The sequence below is a fragment of the Aythya ferina genome (genome assembly GCF_964211825.1).
Source record: "Aythya ferina genome assembly, chromosome: 14".
NCBI lineage: Eukaryota > Metazoa > Chordata > Aves > Anseriformes > Anatidae > Aythya > Aythya ferina.
Genome location: NC_140312.1, coordinates 19,736,674 through 19,757,323, shown reverse-complemented (window position 1 = coordinate 19,757,323; position 20,650 = coordinate 19,736,674). Strand labels below are relative to the sequence as shown.

The 20,650-nt window shown below is 58.6% G+C and overlaps 1 protein-coding gene across 1 annotated transcript in view; it reads left to right on the top strand.

The window, feature by feature from the left end:
• Nucleotides 1–20,650, top strand: part of PPARGC1B (PPARG coactivator 1 beta) — a 44,173-nt gene that overhangs the window by 18,730 nt on the left and 4,793 nt on the right. The window contains exons 2-11 of the mRNA XM_084535983.1: nt 9,226–9,399; nt 11,296–11,508; nt 13,363–13,479; nt 13,894–15,043; nt 15,469–15,505; nt 15,821–15,885; nt 16,290–17,049; nt 17,682–17,757; nt 18,499–18,620; nt 18,843–18,997. Coding sequence (XP_084392109.1) covers nt 9,226–9,399; nt 11,296–11,508; nt 13,363–13,479; nt 13,894–15,043; nt 15,469–15,505; nt 15,821–15,885; nt 16,290–17,049; nt 17,682–17,757; nt 18,499–18,620; nt 18,843–18,997 — 2,869 coding nt within the window. The remainder of the gene's footprint in view (nt 1–9,225; nt 9,400–11,295; nt 11,509–13,362; nt 13,480–13,893; nt 15,044–15,468; nt 15,506–15,820; nt 15,886–16,289; nt 17,050–17,681; nt 17,758–18,498; nt 18,621–18,842; nt 18,998–20,650) is intronic.

Here is a 20,650-nt window from a genome sequence, read left to right as displayed (position 1 = left end):
CCCCCAGCAGCCCCCAGCAGCCGCAGTGGGGAGCGGCCGGGCCCCACCTGGCGTTTACAGCTCCCTGTATGCCCGCTGGTGCCTCTTGGGCTGGGGTTTTGGGGAGGGGAGAGGTGTGGTCCCTTGCAGGGGGTAATTTTGAGGAGCGCGGAGCTTTGTGTTTGTGTGCGATCGGCCTCGTTAGCATGCACTCCCAAACAAGCATTTTGCCCTTGGAGGGTTTTTTTTATCTGCAGATCTCGGAGCACTTTCTTGCTGGGGTGAGTCACTTTTCTGGGGGGCAGAGCGGGGAGCACCCGCCCCCCACGGGAGCTCTCCAGGAGCAGCCAGGCTGGCGGCACCGGCCCCAGTGCCCTGCGCCCTCTGCAGCTGCCAGCATCGCTCCCTGCAGAGCCCAAACATGGGGCAGACACTTGCCCAGGTGGGATTCTGCCTGCTCCCGGGGTACCAGCACGGTGCAGACACAGGAGAGGCTGCACGTGTTTGGTGGTGTAGCTCTGGGAAATGCCCGGGCCAAACAGGTTACACCAGTGAAAGTGCGGCTGGGTGGTGCTGGCGTACACCCGCAGCCAGCCCCGCAGTGCTGGTCAGGGATCACACCTTCGCCATCGCCTCGCAGAGCTGTGGTCCAGTCACGGGATACGAGTCCTGTTACAACCTGCTCCATTTCACCTTCCCAGGCCTTGCTTTCCCCTGGTACCAGCTGGCACAGTATCGATGCTGTCCATCAGTTAACAGAGCTGATTGCCCAGCAGGGTTTATGCTCACCTGGAGAGCACCAGCCCCTCTCCAGTGCCTTTCCCACCACTGTTGTTGTTGGTTTGAGCCACACGCGGTGGTGCCAGCTCTCTGCAGTTTGGGGTGCAGCAGAGCCCAGAGGTGTTGATGCCCACACTGTGCCCAGGCTCCCCCCACGACTTCCCTGGAGCACCAGCAGGGTCGTACCACAGCAGGACCAAGCGGTGACCCCGTCAGGTGGTGACACATCTGCTCCGGCTGGGCACTTTGCAGAAAATGGACAGAAACTGAAAAGGGAGAGTGCAGGGCTGAGGGGATGAGCAAGAGTAAGGAGAGAACCCCCGATTCGGGAGATAGGGCAAATGGGGACCCTGCTCCTTGTCTCGTGGGGGGCCTGGCAGTGCAGGCAGGGCAACAGGCATCCCGCAGAGCAGGGGCAGGAGCCAGCATGGGCAGCGCTGCCTGCTCCCTGCAGCTGGGGGATGCAATGAGGGGTGCAGGGGGCTGGGTAAGGAGGGCTGGGCAATGCGGGCGCTGCCACCCCCGCTGGGATATAGGCCTGGGCACGAATGAACAGGTCTGGTGGGAGGGTGCACAGAGATCAGAGTGGTTTTGCTCTCTCCACAGTGGTTTTCATCCTTAGATGCTTTGCAAGAGCTTCGTTTTCCACATGGGAGCTGGGTACAGTGAGGCTCGGAGGCACAGTGTGCTCCCAGGGGCATGCCAGCCCCTGCTCAGCCCCCAAAACCTGCTCTTAAAGGCTGGGATGTGCCGTGCTGTGCCATGCCATGCCATGGGAAGCCAGCGCCTTCCATCCCTGAGGGTGGCTGGGCATGGGGAGAGGGGAAGGGGGTGTCCTGGCCACAGGTATAAAGGCTTGGAGTGCATACTGGCAAGCGTGCTGGGAGGATGCTGGGGTGTTTGAGCCTGCAGGCAGTGGGAGCAGGGCAAGAAATAATATTGTCCCCTCCTTAGAGGGGGCTTTGGTGACCAGCAGGAGAAAGGGTCCATGGAGGCCCGGTTTCGGTGCTGGGTGTCCTGACCATGGCACTGAGCGTGCCCATGGCAGCGATGTGTTGGGGCCAGAGCTGCTCAGGCTAATGTGGGAAGATCTTCCCTGTGCCTTCTTAACCTGGGCTTGAACCTTCCCCGTCTCCCGCCTCATGGTGATTAGTGCTCAGTCAGTGCTTTGCTTCCTTGTGGTGCCAACGGCAACAAACAGTGGCCATTCTCCTGTGCCAAACCCTCTGGCAGGTGGGAGGGAGGTGTCCCTCTGTCCCCTGCCTGCCACCCCCATGGCAGGATGGGCTGGGGACAGGCTGCCCCAGCATTCCAGCTCTGCACAGGGTGAGACAAGGAACATCCTGCACCGCTGGGCACAGACCTAACAACGTGATAGTGCAGGGCCAGGCTGTGCAGCAGCCACCGGATTATCTTTGCCCGTTCCTCAGCTCTGTGTGTGAAGGGCCAGGATTTGGGCTGGCATTAGCCTCAGCTTCCATTTCACGGCTGCGGATCTGCTGGCACAGAGATCAGAATGTGCCGAAAATCTGAGCCCTCCACCCACAGTACAGCAGGACTGCACATGGAGGAAGGGCCCCCCGCTCGCTTCCACCCCTCAGGAGCTGTGAGTTGTGTCCTAGGCCAGGAGAGAAGTGTATTTCAATAATTGTAGCTCATCCCCTGCTGTCCTCACTTCTCCTGCCAATTCCCAGCCTCTAGACAGCAAGCACTGCGGCGTGCCACTGGATGGAGAGATGGACAGCTGGGTCCCTCGCCATTTCCCAGAGAACCCCAAAAGCCTCCTGGCTTTTCCACACCACCTTTACGAGTCCCTGAGTTCATGGGTTCCCAGGACCACAGGAGCTGGCATGGCCAGGGGAGCTTCACGAGAGCAACAACACAGACACGTGGCTCTGCTTGTGCCTGTAGTGTGGGCAGCTCCGGAGGCAGCTCAGGAACCCGGCGTGGCATGGGACGGGGATTTGTACCACGTTCCCTGTGGGAAGCATCTCTGGTTTCCTCCCCGTGCTATTACTGGTTCAACCTCTCTGGCATTCGTGGTGCGGGGAACCGCAGGACAGTTGCTCGCTGCCTCCTGGCAGGGTTTTGCTCTTCCCCGACTGGAGCATCTGTGAGGGGCTCAGGTGAGCGCGTGGTTCCCATAAAGAGCAGTGCCTGTGGAGCCGAGCTGGTGATGGCCACAGGGGGATACACGAGGGGAGGACATCTGCAGTTCCTAGGGGACAGAGCAGGCTGGAGGAGCGAAGCGGTGGCTGGTGGCCAAGGGGCAGGCAGGGCCGCTCCTCCTCCTGGCCCCCCCGCCAACCCCATCCGACCCAGCAGGGCCCTCCCTCTGCCCACAACCGTCATGTGGCCCCTGGCAGCCAGAGCATCTCAAGAGGAAGGGCTGAAAATAATTGCCTGCTCATATTATCCTTTCAAAAGGCAGGAGTTGCCGTGGTGGGGAATTTTTGTGACAAACAGCCTGGCTCAGGGGCAGCTCCCCGCTGAGTCAGGTGCGCGCCCAGTCCCGTGGCACAGCCTGACCCCCGCAGGCCCCACTGCCCCCTGCCCCCATGGCCATCCTCAGGGGCAGTACCCACACCACCTGGGCCACCTGGTTGGGCACGCGCCATCTGCTGCTCCTAGTTTTGGTTTTGGGGCAGATAGCATGGAGTTCATTAAAACACTGTGGGGGTTCAGGACTGGCTCTACGCTCTGCCGGTTTGCTCCGTGGGTGTGGGATAAAGTCGTGATGGGGGCCAAAGCTGCCTGATAGTGCACTGCCCTGGACAGGACTTCTGTGTCCCAGCTGGGTGCTGAGCACTACTGGCACCCTGCTGTGTGTGCCTGCGCCGCCACAGCTGGCAGCCTCTGCCCAGCAAAGCGCATCCTGCACGCTTGGCAGCAGTCGCGTCTTCATTAACTGGTGCTGAGAGATGAGAGGCCCTCTTGGGGATCATCCTGTCCTCCACTGCATCTGCCTGCTGCCCCTTTTCATCGCATGGGACAAAATAACCTCCCGGCCTGGTTTGCTGCCTGTGCCTGGTGGTGTGGTGGTGGCACAGGGGGTGATGGCAGTGGTGTGGGGCTTTGGGCTCTGCAGTGCCTGCAGCGCATCCAGGCATGGCAGGGGCTTGAGGTCTGTGCCTATCCCACGCAGAAATGAAGTGGCATCTGCACCCTGAGCCCAAATAAACAGCCGTGGGTGCGGAATTAGCATGCAGCTCTGCAAGCTGCGATGTAAGAACTCTGCTGCTGCCCTTCTTCCTAAACTCGACACACCTTTGTTTGAAATGTTCCAGTACACCTTTGTTTACTCAGGGCATTATCACCACTATCTCAGACTCCTTTCTTCTGGATCCATGTTGTGACTCAAGGATAGTTTACTGCAATTTCTTCCATCTTTGCTCCATATCAAAGACACCTTGGCAAGTTCATGTTTATTGTTTGTAGTTAAAGTTTAATATTTCCTACTACTCGCATCTCGTGGTTGATCTTAATTATACCCCTCTAATGTAAGACAAAAGTCAGTGAATGAGAACACTTTCGTTGTGCTTTTGACTACGGCCGTGCCCCAGGCCCTGCGCTGAGTGGCCCAGCGGGTGCCTTGTGCTGCCCACACAGCTTCTGGGCACCTTGCCTGGGGAGAGGGGTGCTGTGCGGGGTGCTGGTGCACCGTGCAGTGCAAGGTGTTGGTGCAGGTTGCTGTGCGGGGCACCAGGGCTCCCCCATGCAGCAGCATAGTTTTTCTCCCGACTGGGCTGGATCAATAAAACAGATCGATATTGATTAAAAAAAAAAAAAAAGGGAGTGCAGAGGGCAAAATCCCCTGACCCTAGCAGGGCAGTGAGGTGTCGCAAGCCCTGTGCAGAACCGGGAAGCTGGGTTCTGCGCTCCTTGCCCCCCCAAAGGTGCTGTTGTGCAAAGTCCCCAATCTCGCTGCCCTGCAGCTCTCCTTTCGTCCCTGTCCCAGGGCCAGGGCTCTGCAGGGAGAGGTCCCATGGGGACCCCAGCATGCTGCCTATAAATATCTCGGGGTGCCGAGGGGTGGCTGGGCTGCAGGCACATCCTGACACTGTGCCTCCTCCTTCAGAGTGACATTTTGTCAAATGCCATGGGGAAGGGGGCTGCTATCTGCAGGCACACGCTCCGGTGACCTTCACAGCTCTGGCCAGGTGCCTCCTTGCTGTATTTGCGCTTATTTATAGCTCTCTCCTCCATCCATCCCCACCTCTGCCCCCTTCCTGGCACCGATGGGGAGCTGCCCACCGCGTGCCGGCACCTCTTATCGGGGGACAGCAAGGGAGCCGGCACATCCCCGCGGGTGACAAGGAGCTGGTGGCAGCTTGGGGACAGGGAGAAGCTGGGTTTGGCGCGAGCTGCAGGGTGCACGCCGGGGCATGGCCAGAGCCCCCCTCGCCTCCCTGCCTCCATGCTGGGACCCAGGGCTGCACACCGGAGCATCAGACATCCGTCCTACAAGGGCCATGGCACCAGGGACAGGTGGCCCTGGGACAGGGGGCAGCCCCTTGCTGCCTGCCCAGTTCACCCCAGTGAAACAATCGCACAGTGTTTGCCTCCCCGCTTGTCTGCAATCCCCATTTCAAGCAGTCTGTAATTACGGATTTCCCTGATAAGCCCATATGGCTGCCTCCAATACCCCTGCCCGAGGATTTTCATTCTTTTTTAGACACAGACTCGGGATGAGGGCATGGAGCGGGAGGCTCCACACCTGCACCTGGCAGGCAGTGGGGCCAGCACTTCCTGAGAGTTCTCCGCATTTTCTCACCAGTTTGAGCTGCAGCCAGGATGCCATGGGCTAATTTGGGGCTCTGCCTCCTGTGTGTGGATGTACATTTATCCCTTAATGCCTTGAGCAGGCACTTAGTGGTGCGGAGGAAGGAGGCTGCTCGTGGGGTGAGTCACGGCCTTGCTCCTCCACGAGGACGCGGCCTCTGCCCCTGTCCCTTGGCCTCCCCAGGCAGCCCCTGTTTTCCTTCCCTTTTTGTTCGCTGGGTGCAGGGAGCAACGAAGTGGCAGGTGAGCGGCAGGCCGATCACACAGCATCCCAGGGACACGGATACAAGCAGCGGCACAAATCTGGCCTTACAGGCTTACCTGAGATTGAGTTATTGAGAGGCTGCTGTGCCCCGTCCAGCTGCGTCTCTGCGCTGGCAGCCTTCAGAGGCCACCCCTCGTGCAGCCTCGCTGAGCACAGGAACGGGCTGCCCACCTGTCCCCTGTGCCTGGAGCTGGGCTGCAGAGCTCTTGGCTGCTTCTTCAAGGGGCTGGAGGCAGGAGCCTTGTAGAGAAGGGCAGTTCCTACCTGCTCCATCCCGGGGATGAGGAAAATCTCTGCCACAGCCCAGCTGCAGGAATGGTTCACTGGTGCCATGCACAGCAGGCGGGGGACCTGCAGGGCTCACCGCTGTGCATCGAGGGGAGCTGAACTGAAGAGCAGGGTGAGATGAACTCGTCCTCATGCTCATCATCCGCCAGCACCTACGCTGAGCACTGCAGGCACCATCAGACCGAGCCACCTCGCTGGGCGGCTGCTGGGTAGGACTGTCGTGGGGGCATGCCGGCCCGGCCCCTGCCACGCTCACCAGCAGCTGGTTTAGCCCATGGAGCCCAAGTTCACGTTGAAAAAGAGGAAAACATTTCCTGTCTCATGAATCCAATATTTGAATTAGAGCTGGGCTCACTTCTATGCAGAGATAAGACCTACACATGCCCATGCTGGGGTTAGTGTGGCTCCAGCACAGAGGGAGCTTTCCAGGGTGATATCCCACCCGCTGGCCCCACGGCAGCAGGAATTCATGGCTGAGCTCTACCGGGTCCCCTTGGAGGTGCAATAGAGGTGCTCCTGGGATGGCCAGCACCACAAGGACACGAAACAAGCACAAATCCACAAAACGAGCAAAAAGCCTCGGTGTGAGTGAGGGTGCTTGCCTGCTTCCTGGGGCAACCCTCAACGGAGGCTTCAGCTCCCGTGTCCCCAGAGGGTGCAGGTGAGGGGCATGGGGTCCCCTCGCAGCCCTCCTTGGCAGCAAGGTCGGTTGGAGAAGCTGCAGAGCCCCCGGCAGCTATGGCCACAGCCGTGCTGCAGCGCGCACAGGCCAGGTGTCTGGGCTGGAGGATGCCTCCGAATTTTTGAGCGTGTCTCCATGGGTATTTGCTGGCTGCACACCAAGAACCCAGGGCTGATCTTCCTACAAACTCCCGAATAAAATTAGAACAAAAGTTCACTCCTCTCCCAAGGCAGCAGGAAGTGGAAAGGGTGGGAAAACGGAGAACTGGAGCAGATGAGTTCTCGTGCCCACAGCAGCCCCACACCGGTACCGCACCGGCAGTGTCAGCATGTGCTCCCCTCCCGTGCTGCTGGCCTGAAATGAATCCTCCCAGCCGAACAAGTGGTGTGGGGATGCCCTGCCAGGAAGGAGGAAGGTGGATTTTGGGGGTGCTCCTGACCTATGTGAGCCAGGAATCCAGGAGCATCCACGGCCGGGCACTGCCTGGGGACGCCGCGAGCAGCAGGGCACCGTGGGGACACTGACCCCAGTGCCTGCCTCCAGTGTGCCCAGCCAGGGCAGCCCAGCAGCGTTGGTTTGCAGGAGTTTATTTTTACCCAGCCCTGTTGCCAACGGGGACGTGTCACATCTGTGGAGTTGATCAAAAGACGTCCCAAGCACTGCTGTCAGCTGCTCCTTGTGATCTCAGTATCAAGATCTTTTCCCTTGTGGCATATCAAAAGGAGCAGGAGGATTTGACTGCTTTGCTATTTTTAATTGAACACACACACACACGTTTATATATGTGTATGGCTTTTCTAAAAATAGAACCCTTTGCCTGTGTTCCCATGGGAAGATTTGGGGAGAAGGGGGAGCCAAAGTTGTTGCAGGATGTTTTCTGGGGCAGGTGCAGGAGCTGGGGAAGGAAGGGAGGAAGGAGGCACAGCAGGTAACACACGTGCCTGGGAGAGTAGAGGGCACCGAACGTGTAGTAGCAGGGCTGGCTGAGCTGGGCTGAAGGGAGATCTGCATCCCCAGACTTGGCAGCGATGAGAACTGGGACCTTTCATCCCACTGCACATGCTCTGAGCACCCAGTGAGCAAAAATTTTGCTGGGAGGGGTTGAAGACCCCAGCCTTGCTGTGCACAGGACCATCCTTTGGGGAGACACCAAGTTCGTCATCTATGATCCTCAATTATCCCAAGGGAAAAAAAAAAAAAAAAAAAAAAAAAGACAATACAGAGAGAAACCCTATCTTTGCCCTTCCTGGAGCTCGGTTTGAGACCCCTTTCCCCCTGCTGTGTGTCGGAGGAGAGCCTGTTAGCACAGCAGAAGTGGAGGCCACCGTGTTTTTCTGCCTCCTCAGCCTCTCACGTGCTCAGATGTTTGCCTGCTCCAAAATCCCTTTGCTGTGTAAATAAGCTTGTTTCCCTCATCACCAGAAAACTCCCCCTGGGCAGCCAATACCAGGTGGATCTGCACCAGACCTTTCACCTCTGGGTCTGAGCCCTGGTTTTTTGCTGGGGATGCATCCAGGAGGGAGCTATATGCTGGGCACGGGGCAGGCAGGGGCTGGCCATGCAGAGAGCTGGGGAGGCAGTGAAGTAGCGAGGTGGAAGCAGGGCAGATCTCAGCTGCTTTTGGTGATTAAATGGGTATTTTTAGCTTGGTTCCTAGAGCTCAGGTCACCCCATGTGCTCCTGGTCATTGATGTTTTTCCATGCCATTTTCTCTTCCATGTGCAAGAAGTGTGGGGGGCTGCAGTGCCTCTGTGGTGCCGTGGGATGTGCACCTTCCCAAGGATTGTCACCGTGCGTTTCACTGCCATGTAGCAGGGACAGGGATGGGGATGGGAACAGCCAGGCTGAACGGCATGAAGCCACCCCTCAGAGCCTTGCCCCATGCACTGCATCCTGTGTGTGCCCTAAGCCTTTTGCCCCCCTCCATTGCTGCTGATTGCCGGGGCAGCTGCTCAACGAGCCTGGAGGTCAGCCTTGCACCATTGAAGGCAGGAAGGGCTGCTGAGGTTCGTCTGAGGGCACTGGCAGCTGTTTGCTTGCTGGAGCAATGAGGCCCTTCCCATGCAGGCTCCACACGTGCCTGGTGCTGCCGCGAGGGCTCGCTGGTGGCAGCAGGGCAGCTTTCAGTGCCCACTGATGGCAGTGCCAGGCTGCGCAAACCGGTTTGCAAAAAGCACAGTGAGGAGGTGCTCCGTGCTCTCTCAGCTGCTGTGTAATTGGTCTCCCTTGATCCATTTGCCAGTTTTATTCCAAAAAGCTTCGTCTGGGCTCTGAGTAATGTGCTCGAGCAGAGGCAATGGCATGTGGGGACACGGCTCCCCCAGGTCCTAGCCGTCCTGCTGTTGTTGCTGCTGGTTGCAGTCTGTTGCTGCCAGCCTGGGTGTCCCCTGCAAAGCCCCACGTGCTGTGGTGTGGCTGTGAGCTCACCTCCTTTTTCCTCTCTCTGCAGTATGAGGTGTCTGGCGAGGAGCACCTCTACTCTGACTTCCCCGAGATCGATTTGTCCCAGCTGGACGCCAGCGACTTGGACTCCGCCAGCTGCTTCAGCGAGTTGCAGTGGTGTGCGGAGCACTCCGAAACCGAGTCCAGCCAGTACAGCACCGATGACTCCGAGCTCTTCCAGGTACCCCGGGGACACAGGGACGTGGGGAGACATCCCTCTGGCTGCTGGTCCCAGGCCGCTCTCTTGCACCTTCCCATGGGCGACTGCCGAGGGCAGAGGCGTGCGGAGTGCAGGGGAGGGGAGAGGAGGGAGGGGAGGTATGGGGGGACAGCTATTAATATCTCCTCCCCAGCTGATTAGTGCTCCCATTAATTTGTGCACTGGGTCTAAATGGAGCTAGCGGAGCAAGGCTAATGAAGAGGTGCCGAGCAGAGCAGGGCTGCTGTGCCAGCCCGCCTGTGCTGTGCTCTCCAGCTTCAGCATCACCTCTGTGCACGCCGGGGAGCGCCCGTGGGTGGGGGTGCCCCCAGCACCCACCTCTGCCTCCCTGGAGTGGATGCACCCTACGGCAGGGCATGCACTGCAGCAGCTGCAGGCAGGCAGGGGCTGCTGGAGCCCCAGTGGGGCAGGGGTGACCGAACTACTGAGCGCTGGTGCAAAAAAGCAAGCTGCACGATGTCTGGTCTCCAATGCTGACATTGACAGCTGTGCCTAAGGAGAGCAAACACTCCCTGCTCTCCAGGGCACAGGGCAGCCCTTGGGTGTGGGAGGAAGAGGAGGAGAGCCAGGAGCAGCAGGGCTGCCTTTCCAAAATCCTCCCTCTTCTTGTGCCATGGCCTCAATGTGCCCCATCCTCCTGGGATGGGGCTGCCGTGCACTGCTGAGCATTGCCAGGTGCTTCCTGCTGGTACAAGGAGGCCAGCTTGGTTGTGGCATGCTGGGTCTCTCTGGTCTCCAAGCAGTGGGTTGCTTGTTGGGAAGGAAGAGGATTTGTTCTTAAAGAAAGGAGGAAAAAAAAAAAAAAAAAGCCCCGATATTTTCTAAACTGGCCATAATAACAGCCCTCTGGCTTTTCTGCTGTGCTGCTGCTGTGCTTGAAAATGGTCCAGTCCAGCTGACAGACCTTCATCACGAGATGCATATTTTCCGCTGAACTTCCTGGGGAAAAGATAAACAGAAAAGAAATGCAAAAGGCAGGCCCGTTAGGAGCAGCAGCGTATAATGATATGTATCCCTCTGAACTTGTGTGCACAGCAGTCTCATGCCAATAACAGGAGAAAAAGAAATGGAGCCAAAAATGGAGTATCCTACTGCCTTTCCCTGGAGCCTGCTCTAGTAACTGCAAGCAAGGTTAGGGCATGGAACTCAAGATATTTAATTTTTAAACAAGAAGAGAGAAATAAGGGAGGCTCTGTGCAGCCCGCAGTCCTCACCGAGAGCCCGAACTTGTCCCGTGCTAATTTTATACCTGAGAGTAGCCTGCTTCTTGTTGGGTATGGTTTACATTGAGCCTATTGAGGAGGAGGACCAAAATGAGCCAAATCCTGGCTCACTTGGGCCATTCCTCTGCTTCTGCACCCTGTCTGGGGCATTTGCACTGTACTGCCAGCAGGAAGGGGCCTCGTGCATGGAGCCTGCCTAGGGTCATTCTCCCCATGCCGTGGGGGCTGTCGCCCTTGCCCTCACAGGGGGCTGCGCTCTCTTTTCCCCTGGGCAGCCCTGGGCTGGGCTCTCCACCTTTCCTTCCCCCCGCCATCTCCTCCAGCTAGCACCAGGGGGCTCACAGCCCAAAGCTGGGATCATTTGGTCAAGGAGCCTTTTAATCACCGCCCCCGTTCCCACTGTGCTTTGCTTCTAAGGACAGAAGATGCTCTCTATTATTTTTCCCGTGGGGTTTGCCGGGGTTGTGGGTGGGCAGATAACATCCCTGCCCCAGTCATTCTCTCCTGCTCCCATCTCCTTGCCCCAGAGGGGGGTAAATCCCCCCATGGCCCCCTGCCAGCCTGACGTGCCCCCCCGGAGAGAGCGACCACGGGTGCCTCGCTCAGCCTGATTCCCTCTCTTTGCTCCTTTCAGATAATAGACAGCGAGAATGAAGCGCTGCTGGCGGCCCTCACCGAGACTTTGGATGATATTCAGGGAGCTGACGTGGGCCTGGCTGCCTTCCGAGCTCTGGAAGAGGGGGACACGCTCAACCATGCCTACACCTCGCCTGCCCCTTCCCCCAAACCCGCTGCCCCGGTCTCGGGGGGGCCGCCCCTGGCCCCCGAGGTTGATGAGCTGTCTCTAGTAAGAACCCACTTCCTACTGTTTAAGGTGGATTTGGATGAGCCCCTGATAAGCCGGCTGCATGGGTATGATAGGAAGCAAAGGTCTGAATTTTTTCATTCTAGGCTTAAAACTCTCTTTAACCGTCAATACCAAAGCATATACTTGTATTGTATACGTATACATGTTCTGCATCATTGCTGTCACCTCCATCGCCATCCTCACGGGAACAAGCTGCTTGCTGCTGTGTGTATATAAATATCTCTATATATACCCAGGGGGCGGGCGCCGCCTGCAGGGGGTGTCACAGTGCTGGGGGTGGCTTTGGCAGGACCCACACACCTCCTTTTCTCGCAAGGCCAGGCTGTGGGGCTGCCCAGGGCTCTCTGTAGTGCATCCCAGCCTCAGCCCCAAACCCCAGGGAAGGTGCCTGCTCCTGCCTGGCTCTGCCCCGGGTCCCCAGGACTGAGCTCCCTGCTGCCCTCGCAGGAGGGTTGACCACCCCCATGCCCCCACATGTGGCCTCCGGCCCCAATAGCCTTGGTGACCAGAGCATCCCTCTCGGTCCCCTGAGGTGCTGGGGCTCCAGCCCCACTCCTGGTCCTGGCCCGTGCTAAGGGGCAGCATTCGCTGCAGCCCTCCGCTGCTCCTGGGAGGTCCCCTGGGGTGGGGGCACCCAGCCCGCTCCCTCCGGGGGCTCACGGTTCCCCCTTAGCCTTTACCCCTTAGCCTTGCCCGGGGTGTTCCCCAAACCGCGCTGTGTCGGGGAGGAGTGACATCCAGTGGTGAGAGCGTGCATTTCCACCGCCCCCAGTCCTGTGCACAGGTGGGTGTATATATCACACGCAGTACAGATGTGTATATACAGGATGTATACGTTGCAGGGAGGGGAAAGGTGCTGGTTGCTTCCACTGACAGGAGCTGCACGCCCAAAGCTGCAGGCATCCCGGCTGATGTCTCCTGGCAGCCTCTGACCCAGGAACCCCCCCATTCCTATCACCCCTTAAAAATCCCTCAGCCCGACCTGGGGGTCTCCAAACTCACAGGCCAGCACAGGGGGGCCGAGCCCCCAGTCTGTGTCCTCCATGCAGCCCCTCCGCAGTCACCTTGCTGCTGAGCCACTGTCGCCTCTGGTTGATAGTGTGACGGGTGGGACACGAAACGTCATCCTTGCTGGCTGGGGGATAAATTTATTTTATATTTTCCTGACCAAAAAAGTGTTTGAGTAGAAGGGAAGAGTTTTGCTAACCTCGCTGTCAGAACGGATTGCGCTGTGTGTAACCTGAGGAAAACCCTGCTCTGACCACCCCGGGGGACTGCAGGGGAGTCTTTGAATGAAGCAGGCTGGGAAGATCCTCAGCCAGCCCTCAGCATGTCCCGCCGGGCTTTACATCTGCAAAATGCTTTGCAAGCTAATTAACGAAGGGAGGCCCCTTTCTGGATGTCGCAGCTGAACAAGCCTTGCAGGGCGACCCAAGTAAGCTGTCCAAATCAGTCACGCATAGAAACGTGAATCCTGGCACCTAGGGACAAAGCTGATGGACGTTTGGATGCCACGACAGCTCCCACGAGTCTGGTCGGAGCCTGGGAATGGCCCTGGGGAGCACATTTCCCTGCTTCTGCCCCCGTCCCCACCACCCCTGCCCTCTGCAGGGTCCTGGGCAAGGAGGCTGAGCGCTGCTGAGCACTGACAGGTGCCTGCTCGCAGCCCCAGCGTGAAGCCCCTCTGTGCCCTTTTATCAACCCCCCCGGTTTTTGAATTGGACGCTTAGCAGTGGGCACAGCCTGCAGCCCCTGGGGCGCAGGCAGCCCCCGGCAGAGGTGTGGTGCTGTCGCTGCGGTGCCGACGCGCTTTCTCGCCGCTTCTCGTTGCAGCTGAAGAAGTTGCTCCTCTCTCCATCACACGCGCCTCCCAGCTGCGAGGCTCAGAGAGACGGGAGTGCCCGGCGCCCGGGGACCCCTAAGTCCCGACCCTCGAGGCCCTGCACAAAGGTATTTTCAGACCTCTCCGTCTCACCGGGTGCTAGTTCATGAAAGCCGCCCCCTCGCCCCCCCTTACCCTGATGATTTACACCCAAATGTGGGATCACTCGGCCTGGGGAGAGCTGCCTGTCGCACCACAGAGCCTGATCCTAAACTAATCTCCTGCATCCCAGCAGAAGTTGCCATCAAAGATTTTTCTACTTGGCTAATGGTAATTGTGCAGTGCGTTAGGCTGGGCAAATTAGATTGCCTGGGAACAGATGCAAATCCTTCCTGGGGAGGAGGAGCTGCCTCCTGGCATGCCTGAGGGAAACCCGCTATCCCCAGCAGCCCCATTACCCTGGGCGGCTCTGTCCCCTCAGCACTGGGGCTGTGTGTGAGGGCGAGGCGCGGGGCTCACCATCTCCCCTCTTCTCTCCCAAGGTGGAGGCTCCCCAGGACCGGAGGGCGAGCATCCCGCAGGTGCAGAGCCGCAGCTGCACTGAGCTGCACCGGCACCTCACCTCAGCGGCCCCCTGGACACAGACCTCAGCCCTCCGCGCACCAGAGGAGTGTCCCGGTGGCCGCCACCACTCTGCCGCAGGCAACTGCGCCCACCACGAGGACGACAGCGACTCCAGCGAGGACTCGCTGAGCTCCGGTGACGCAATGACCTCCCCTTCCTCGGCGGAGGATGGCGCCGGCAGCTGGTTCTCCTGCGACGGGGAGATAAACACGGTGGTGGAGCTCATCCGCTACATGCACACCTACTGCCTGCCGCCGCGGAAGCTGCCCGCCCACGATGCCACTGACGCCAAGCCCAAGCCCTGCAGCAGCCCCTTCAAGAGAGCCAAACCGGACTGTCCCCCGCAGCCGGGACACCCTGGTGGTGCTGAGAGCCAGCTGGGCTGCACCTGGCAGGCAGCCGGGGGCTGCAAGAAGCCTGCAGCATCCTTCTCCATCCTGAAGGAGCTGCTGGCACGGGACCTGCTGTGTGATGTGAGCAAGCCCTACCGCCTGGGCAAGCCCGTGTATGCCTCCTTTGCCCAGCTGCCCGCTGCCAGCTGCCCCGCCATGCTAGTGCAGGATGGGGCGGACACTGGTGGGACCTGCAAATCCAGAGCCAAAGTGGTGCCAGAGAAAGCGGAGCCAAGGCAGAGCCTCGGGGCCGAGGCGAAGGCTCCACAGGAACCTGGCAGTTTGGAGGAGGAGGCTGGGAAGCACGTGGGCGCCTCAGCTGTGTCCACAGGGAAGGCAGCCCGGCGGCCAGAGAGTACCATTTACGCTGTCCGCCGGTCCAAGAGACTCAATCCCGAGCTGGGCCACTGGCTCTCCTTCCTTGATGAGCCACCACTCGAGCCTTCTGTGCCCCGGGAAGCCCCAGCCTCCAGGGAGCCCACGCTGTGCCCGTCGCCGGAGGCCTTCTCCACTGAGGAGCCTGTGGCTGAAGTGGAGGTGGGTGGCACGGAGGAGGGAGACGTCGGGAGCATGGCACCGCCACCAGAGCCTCAGCCCCTCGTCCTGGAATCCCCAGGGGGCAGCGAGGAGGGCGAGGGTGCTGAGAGCCAGCGCTGTGCCCCCTGGCAGCAAGCAGGTGAGGGGGCGGGAGGTGACCCCTGGGTGCCACCTGGCTGAGGGGTCCCACGCATGGGGAACCGGCGGCTGTTCTGGTTTTGGGGTTCTGTTCCAATCCACTCCCCCTGTGCCTCCTGCCTCAGTTTCCCCATCCTTGTAGCATGAGGAGGCAGGACTGGGCTGCCCCCTCCCTCAGGGTTTGCCCTGTGCCTACACACTGCAGTTCAGCTGTACCGGTGCCCCAGAAGCGCAGCTGCCATCATACTGTCACTGGCCAGCACTTTGTGCGTGCGAGCAGCTCCAACCTGCCATCCCTCCACTCGTGTGGCTGCTGCCACCTCACCGGCAGTGTCCCCAGCCCCGGCTCCTGCTGTCCCCTGCCTGCCTCGTGGGCGCTGGAGGGAGCCCAGCTCCGCTGTAACTCTGCTTCTCCCTGCCTTTCAGAAACACCCCGGTGTCTCATGCTGTCCTTGGCGCAAACGTAAGTGCACATGGGATTTGTGGGGGCTAAATTAATTGTGCTAGGGCTGGAAAGCCGCATCATGCACCTTGCTCACAGGTGCAAGGCGCTGGGAGAGCTCCAGGCCCTTGGCGAGCGTTGGTGCCAGGGTGGACGTGCCCGGTGACCTCACTGAGGCTCATCCCTGCTGTGGTGGTGGCGAGGGCATGCTGCTCGCCCCCATCTCTGTCAGGCACTAGGCATGCTGGGAGGGTTCATTTGTATGCAGCGTTTTTATCAGCTTCCTTTTTTTTTTAATTTTCTGTGTTCACCTACACACTTTCCCTCTCCTTTCAGTGACCCGACCTTTGGGAAGAGAAACTTTGAGCCAATGCTGACCGTGGAGCTGTGTGGGACAGCAGGTAGGACAGGCTCTTAATGTTCTCATTTCTCCCTGGGATGGGAAATCTTGAAGCCACTGCTTCATCCCATGGTGCAGGAGCACTTTCTGTGTGCTGGTTTCGTGCTGGAGCACCATGAGCAGCTCACGGGCTGCGTCATGGGCACTGGGGAAAGCATTTGGGAGTGAGGAGGCTGTTTGGAGGGGCTGCTGCTTGGAGGGAGGCCAGGAGGGAAGGGAGAATTGACGGGTCCCCTTGGGGATGAGGCATCCTTCTTTTTCCCCAAAGTGCCAGTGGGTGGGTAGGGTGGCGGAGGCTGAGCAGCCTCCCTGCCTTGCAGTGTCGGTGCAGCTCAGGCATTGGGATTGGATGAATTGTGATGGAGGGCAGAGCTGACTCCTGTTGTTTGTTCACTCGGGTTTCAGGTCTCACGCCGCCCACCACTCCGCCGTACAAGCCCGCCGAGGAGGACCTGTACAAGCCAGATATCCCCCAGGAGGCTGGCGACGAGGACAGCATGGCCCCCAGCCCTGGGGCCGGGAGCACAGGGGACACAGGAGCCTCCCAGAAAACCCTGAAGAAGCAGCCCGAGAGGACAGAGCTCTTGGCCCACCTGAGCCGTGCCGCCGAGCAGCCGGGCATGCTCAAGCGGCCCTTCTCATGCTCCTTTGGGGACCATGACTACTGCCAGGTGCTGAAGCCGGAGGCCACCCTGCAGAGGAAGGTGCTCAAGTCATGGGAGCCCCCGGGCCAGATGGAGATGGAGCACAAGAGGAGGGTCCCGGACGCACACTACCAGGGGCTGGACCTCAGCAGCAAGGAGGCGGGTGGCGAGATGGTGTGGAAGGATGGTGTCAAGCAGCTGCGAGACCAGGAGATCAGAGCCAGCTTAACGAAGCACTTTGGCTTCCTGGACAGTGCTCTTGATAGCGAGGATATGGCCTTCTGCAAGACCCCCAAGTATGACACTGTCTTTGATGACAGCTGCAGTGAGAGCGGCTCCCCGGTGGAGGAGGAGGAGGACGAGGAGGAGGAAGAGCACTGTGACAGCCCATTGGATACCAAGCTGTGCTTGCGGAGAAACCCCCTTTCCAGGACCAGTTTGCATTACTGTTCCCGGAGCAGGTCCAGCTCGGGGTCTTCGTGCTGCCGGTCCCGATCCCCCACCAGCAGACGCACCTTCAGGTATGGGTGGGCAGCAGAGGGGATGGAAGCTTGCAGCAGCTCTGGGGGCACACTATCTTTTAGAGACCTGCTTTTGGCCACTGCAGGGGACGGTCCTGGCATGGCATGGTGGCTGTCCCCTCCCTTGCTGCTGCTGGGAGGTGGTGTGGGAACCCGGGTGGACCCCGCTCCCAGTTCTGTCCAAAGGCACTGCATGACAGCACTGGCTCTCTCTGGTCTGAGTATAAAGATGCTAATTAGTTAAAGAAAATCCATCGAAATAATTGGTACTACAGCAGCAGCTGCCAAAAACATCAGCCAAGGCCAGAGAAAGCAGCATCTGGGGAAGTAGCTGTGGGTTTCCATCATGCTGGGAGCAACTGACAGGGGCTGGAGCCATTTGTGAGAAGGGCACACATTGGCTAGGGACTGCTTCTGGCATCAAGGAATGGGCTTTCCAGTATCATAGCAGGTGCAAGAGAGATGATGTGGCCCATAGAAGCTCGAAGCTCTTTGCATGACCTCATCTCCCAATATTTGCCAGGCACTTGCCTGCCTCTGCAGAAACCCTCTGCCTCACCTCCCTTTTGCTGGCTGAAGCGTTCCCTGCAGGTTCCCCTTTTGGGGCTGACCTCGTCTCTCGTGCTCCACAGGTGTGAGAATGGTGAACAGTGTCAAGGTGGCAGTGGGAGCCGGGGCCAGCTGGAGAAGAAACGGGAAAAGGCCATCGTAAGTGAGCAGGGAGCAGCGCTGGCCCCGGGGGCAGCAGCCGCTCCCTCCCGCCGGCACCTGCATGCGCACTGGGACAAAGCAACCCGCAGCCCTCAGTAGTGCCCTGCTCCAGAAAAGCAGCGGTGGAGCATTAGCCCTGGCTTCAGCATCCCTTGGTGTGAGGCCAGTGTTAAACAGGGACATGACTGTGGGAGAGAGCAAAGCTAAAGCAAAGTGGAAGCAATCTGCAATTGGCAATACAGAGTCCTTGGCACAGAAATGCCCGGCGCATCCGCGGAACTGGCAGCTGGGGCAGCAAGCTGGGGAATCCCTGGAGCTGTGCAGCCACCAGCACTGCTGCAGGGGCAGCACGGGTGCGGCATGTACAGTGGCATGGGGCTGCGTGTGCAGGGAAATAGCTCTTCTCCGCTGCCATGTCCACACATACATGCTCACGTCTGCCCATCTGGCATTTTTCACCTGCAGCACAGTTGAATTTGTCCTCCATAAGTTCTCAGGAATGTTTCCTGGTGACTTCATTGGGATAAGGTACAAAGGCTGCAGGGACACGGGAGGCATTGACAGGGGAGGAAGGGGTGTGTGGCTGCTTTAACTTGGCCGTGACAGCAACGGGCTGGGGGCTGGGCAGTGCTGTGCAGCCAGGGCGGAGGGCTCCTGGGCACCCCACGTGTCCAGCACCCATGGGCAGTGCTGGAGGCGCGTGTCGGGAGCCTGAGACCTCTCGCTTGGTGCTGGCAGGGGGAAGGCCGGGTGGTGTACATCAGGAACCTCTCCAGCAACATGAGCTCCAGCGAGCTGAAGAAACGCTTTGAGGTGTTTGGTGAGATCGTGGAGTGCCAGGTCCTGTCCAGGACTAACAGGTGGGTGGCGAGATGCTGGGCTCGTGGGGCGTGTGGTCACCTCTACCTCAGCTCTAGGAGTGACAGTGACAGGGCAGTGCTGGGGGAGTGAAGCCTGCACTGCCCCAGCCCACCCCATGGGTGCAGGGGTGGGCGGCAGAATGGTGGCAGGGCACAGGACAGAGCTGTGTGAGCAGGGTTGTGGAGCCTGATGCATCTCTGCTTCTTTCTTTGGTTGCTCAGGGGGGATAAATATGGCTTCATCACCTACCGGTATTCAGAGCACGCTGCCTTATCTCTGAAGAACGGCACCTCACTAAGGAAGAGGAACGAGCCTTCCTTCCAGCTCAGCTCTGGTGGCCTCGGGCACTTCTTCTGGACCAGATACGCTGACTTGGGTAAGAAGGCTTCCTTGGAAGCATCCTGTTCATCAGCATGGCACAGTAACAGTACGTTACACGCGAGGATCTAAAAGCTTTTTTCAGCCTGCAGCAAAAGCCCACCTGCTCTGTATGGCTCACACAGCTGCTCCCAGCTTAGCCCAGCCTAGCTGGATGGCTTTGGGCACTGCGGGGAGAGAAGGAAAGCAGCTTGCGTGAGGATCCAGAGCATGTTGGCTGCGAAGCGTAGCATCCTACCCCAGAGCCTTTGGGTTTCAGCGGAGGCACAGCCCATTGTTTCCCAGCTGCATTTCTGCACGGTTCTGGACGCTTTCCAGCTGAGAACTCCCTTCCCCATGGTTAGAGAAAGCGGTCAACAACAGCTCATTAGCCCAAGAGGTGATCTGGGTTGTTTGCTGCTCCACAGGACAGATTACTCAGCATTGCATGTGTACTTTTCATCCAAAATGAAGACATTGAGATGCGCTGCAGTTACAGTAACTCTGGTGTCACGTGGATTTCTGCTAGCACACACTGCTCTCCACAGGTCTGCCTCGCTAACTTATCCAGGGCTCACTCAACCTTGTCTCTCAGCCTTCGATAATGGACAGGAGTGAAATCCTATGCTGGTCTTGAAAGAGAAATGTGATCGGGGTGTCACTTGGCCCTCATCACTGTGATCGTCAGGTGTTTCATGAACACCACGCTTTCAGTTTTGCACCCTCTGCAGGCGGCGAAGTGGTTCTGTTTTCCCACTTCATGCATAAGATAAGGCAGCCCACTACATGCCCAGAAAATAAAGCCCTAAGTCTTCATTTACCTCTAGGTGCTAAGTCTGACACAAGTACTGCCTGGTCTCTTAGCACCTGACAATATTTCATGTGCACAGAGCAGCGTTCTCTCTGACTTTGGCTGTGGGTGCAAATGCTCATTATCCATGTAGTAAGCTAGGATATGCCATTCTGGGCTCTGAGGAGGTAAGAACCAGCAAGCACCCTGTGACAAAAATGTCAGTTGTGCAGCACTGTGGGGAGGGCAGAGCTGCAGGGGAACCCCCAGCACTGCTCCCAGGTCCTCACCCCCTGGTTTCTGCGAGAAAACAGTTGCCCCTGACTACATGGCATGGTTTGTTCCTAAATCCTGCTTGCCCTGTGCACAGGTTGAGACAGAGAGCCTACAGGAAGAAGTGAAATACAGCCATGCCATTAACAGCTCTATCAAAAATATACACACAAAGGGGTTGAGCTGCTGTTCAATTAGGCGGTCTTATTTCTGGCATTTGCTAGATTTCACAGGCTTTGTGATGGCACTCTTTGTTCAGCTTCTGATGCAAGAGCTGGGGAGCTCTACAGGCAGACACCCACGCTTGCCACGACCTGGCTGCTCATGTGGGAAGTGCCGTGTTTCAGCAGCTCAGAATTCACCTGGGTCTGGCAATTTTTGTGAATGTGGGAGTGGGCATCTCTGCCCTCTGACCTGAGCGGTGAGAGCCCCTCTGCCAAACAGCAGTTTGCTCCTTTTCAATGGGGAGAAACAGCACGTTTTCCCATTTTATATTGTTCTTGGACATGGGACAACATCGGTGCCTTCCCAGGAGGAGGCCAGGGCAGGCACACAGCTCAGGGAATGCTCAGCAAAGCCATCACCTGCAAGCACTGCCGGGGTGGCCGG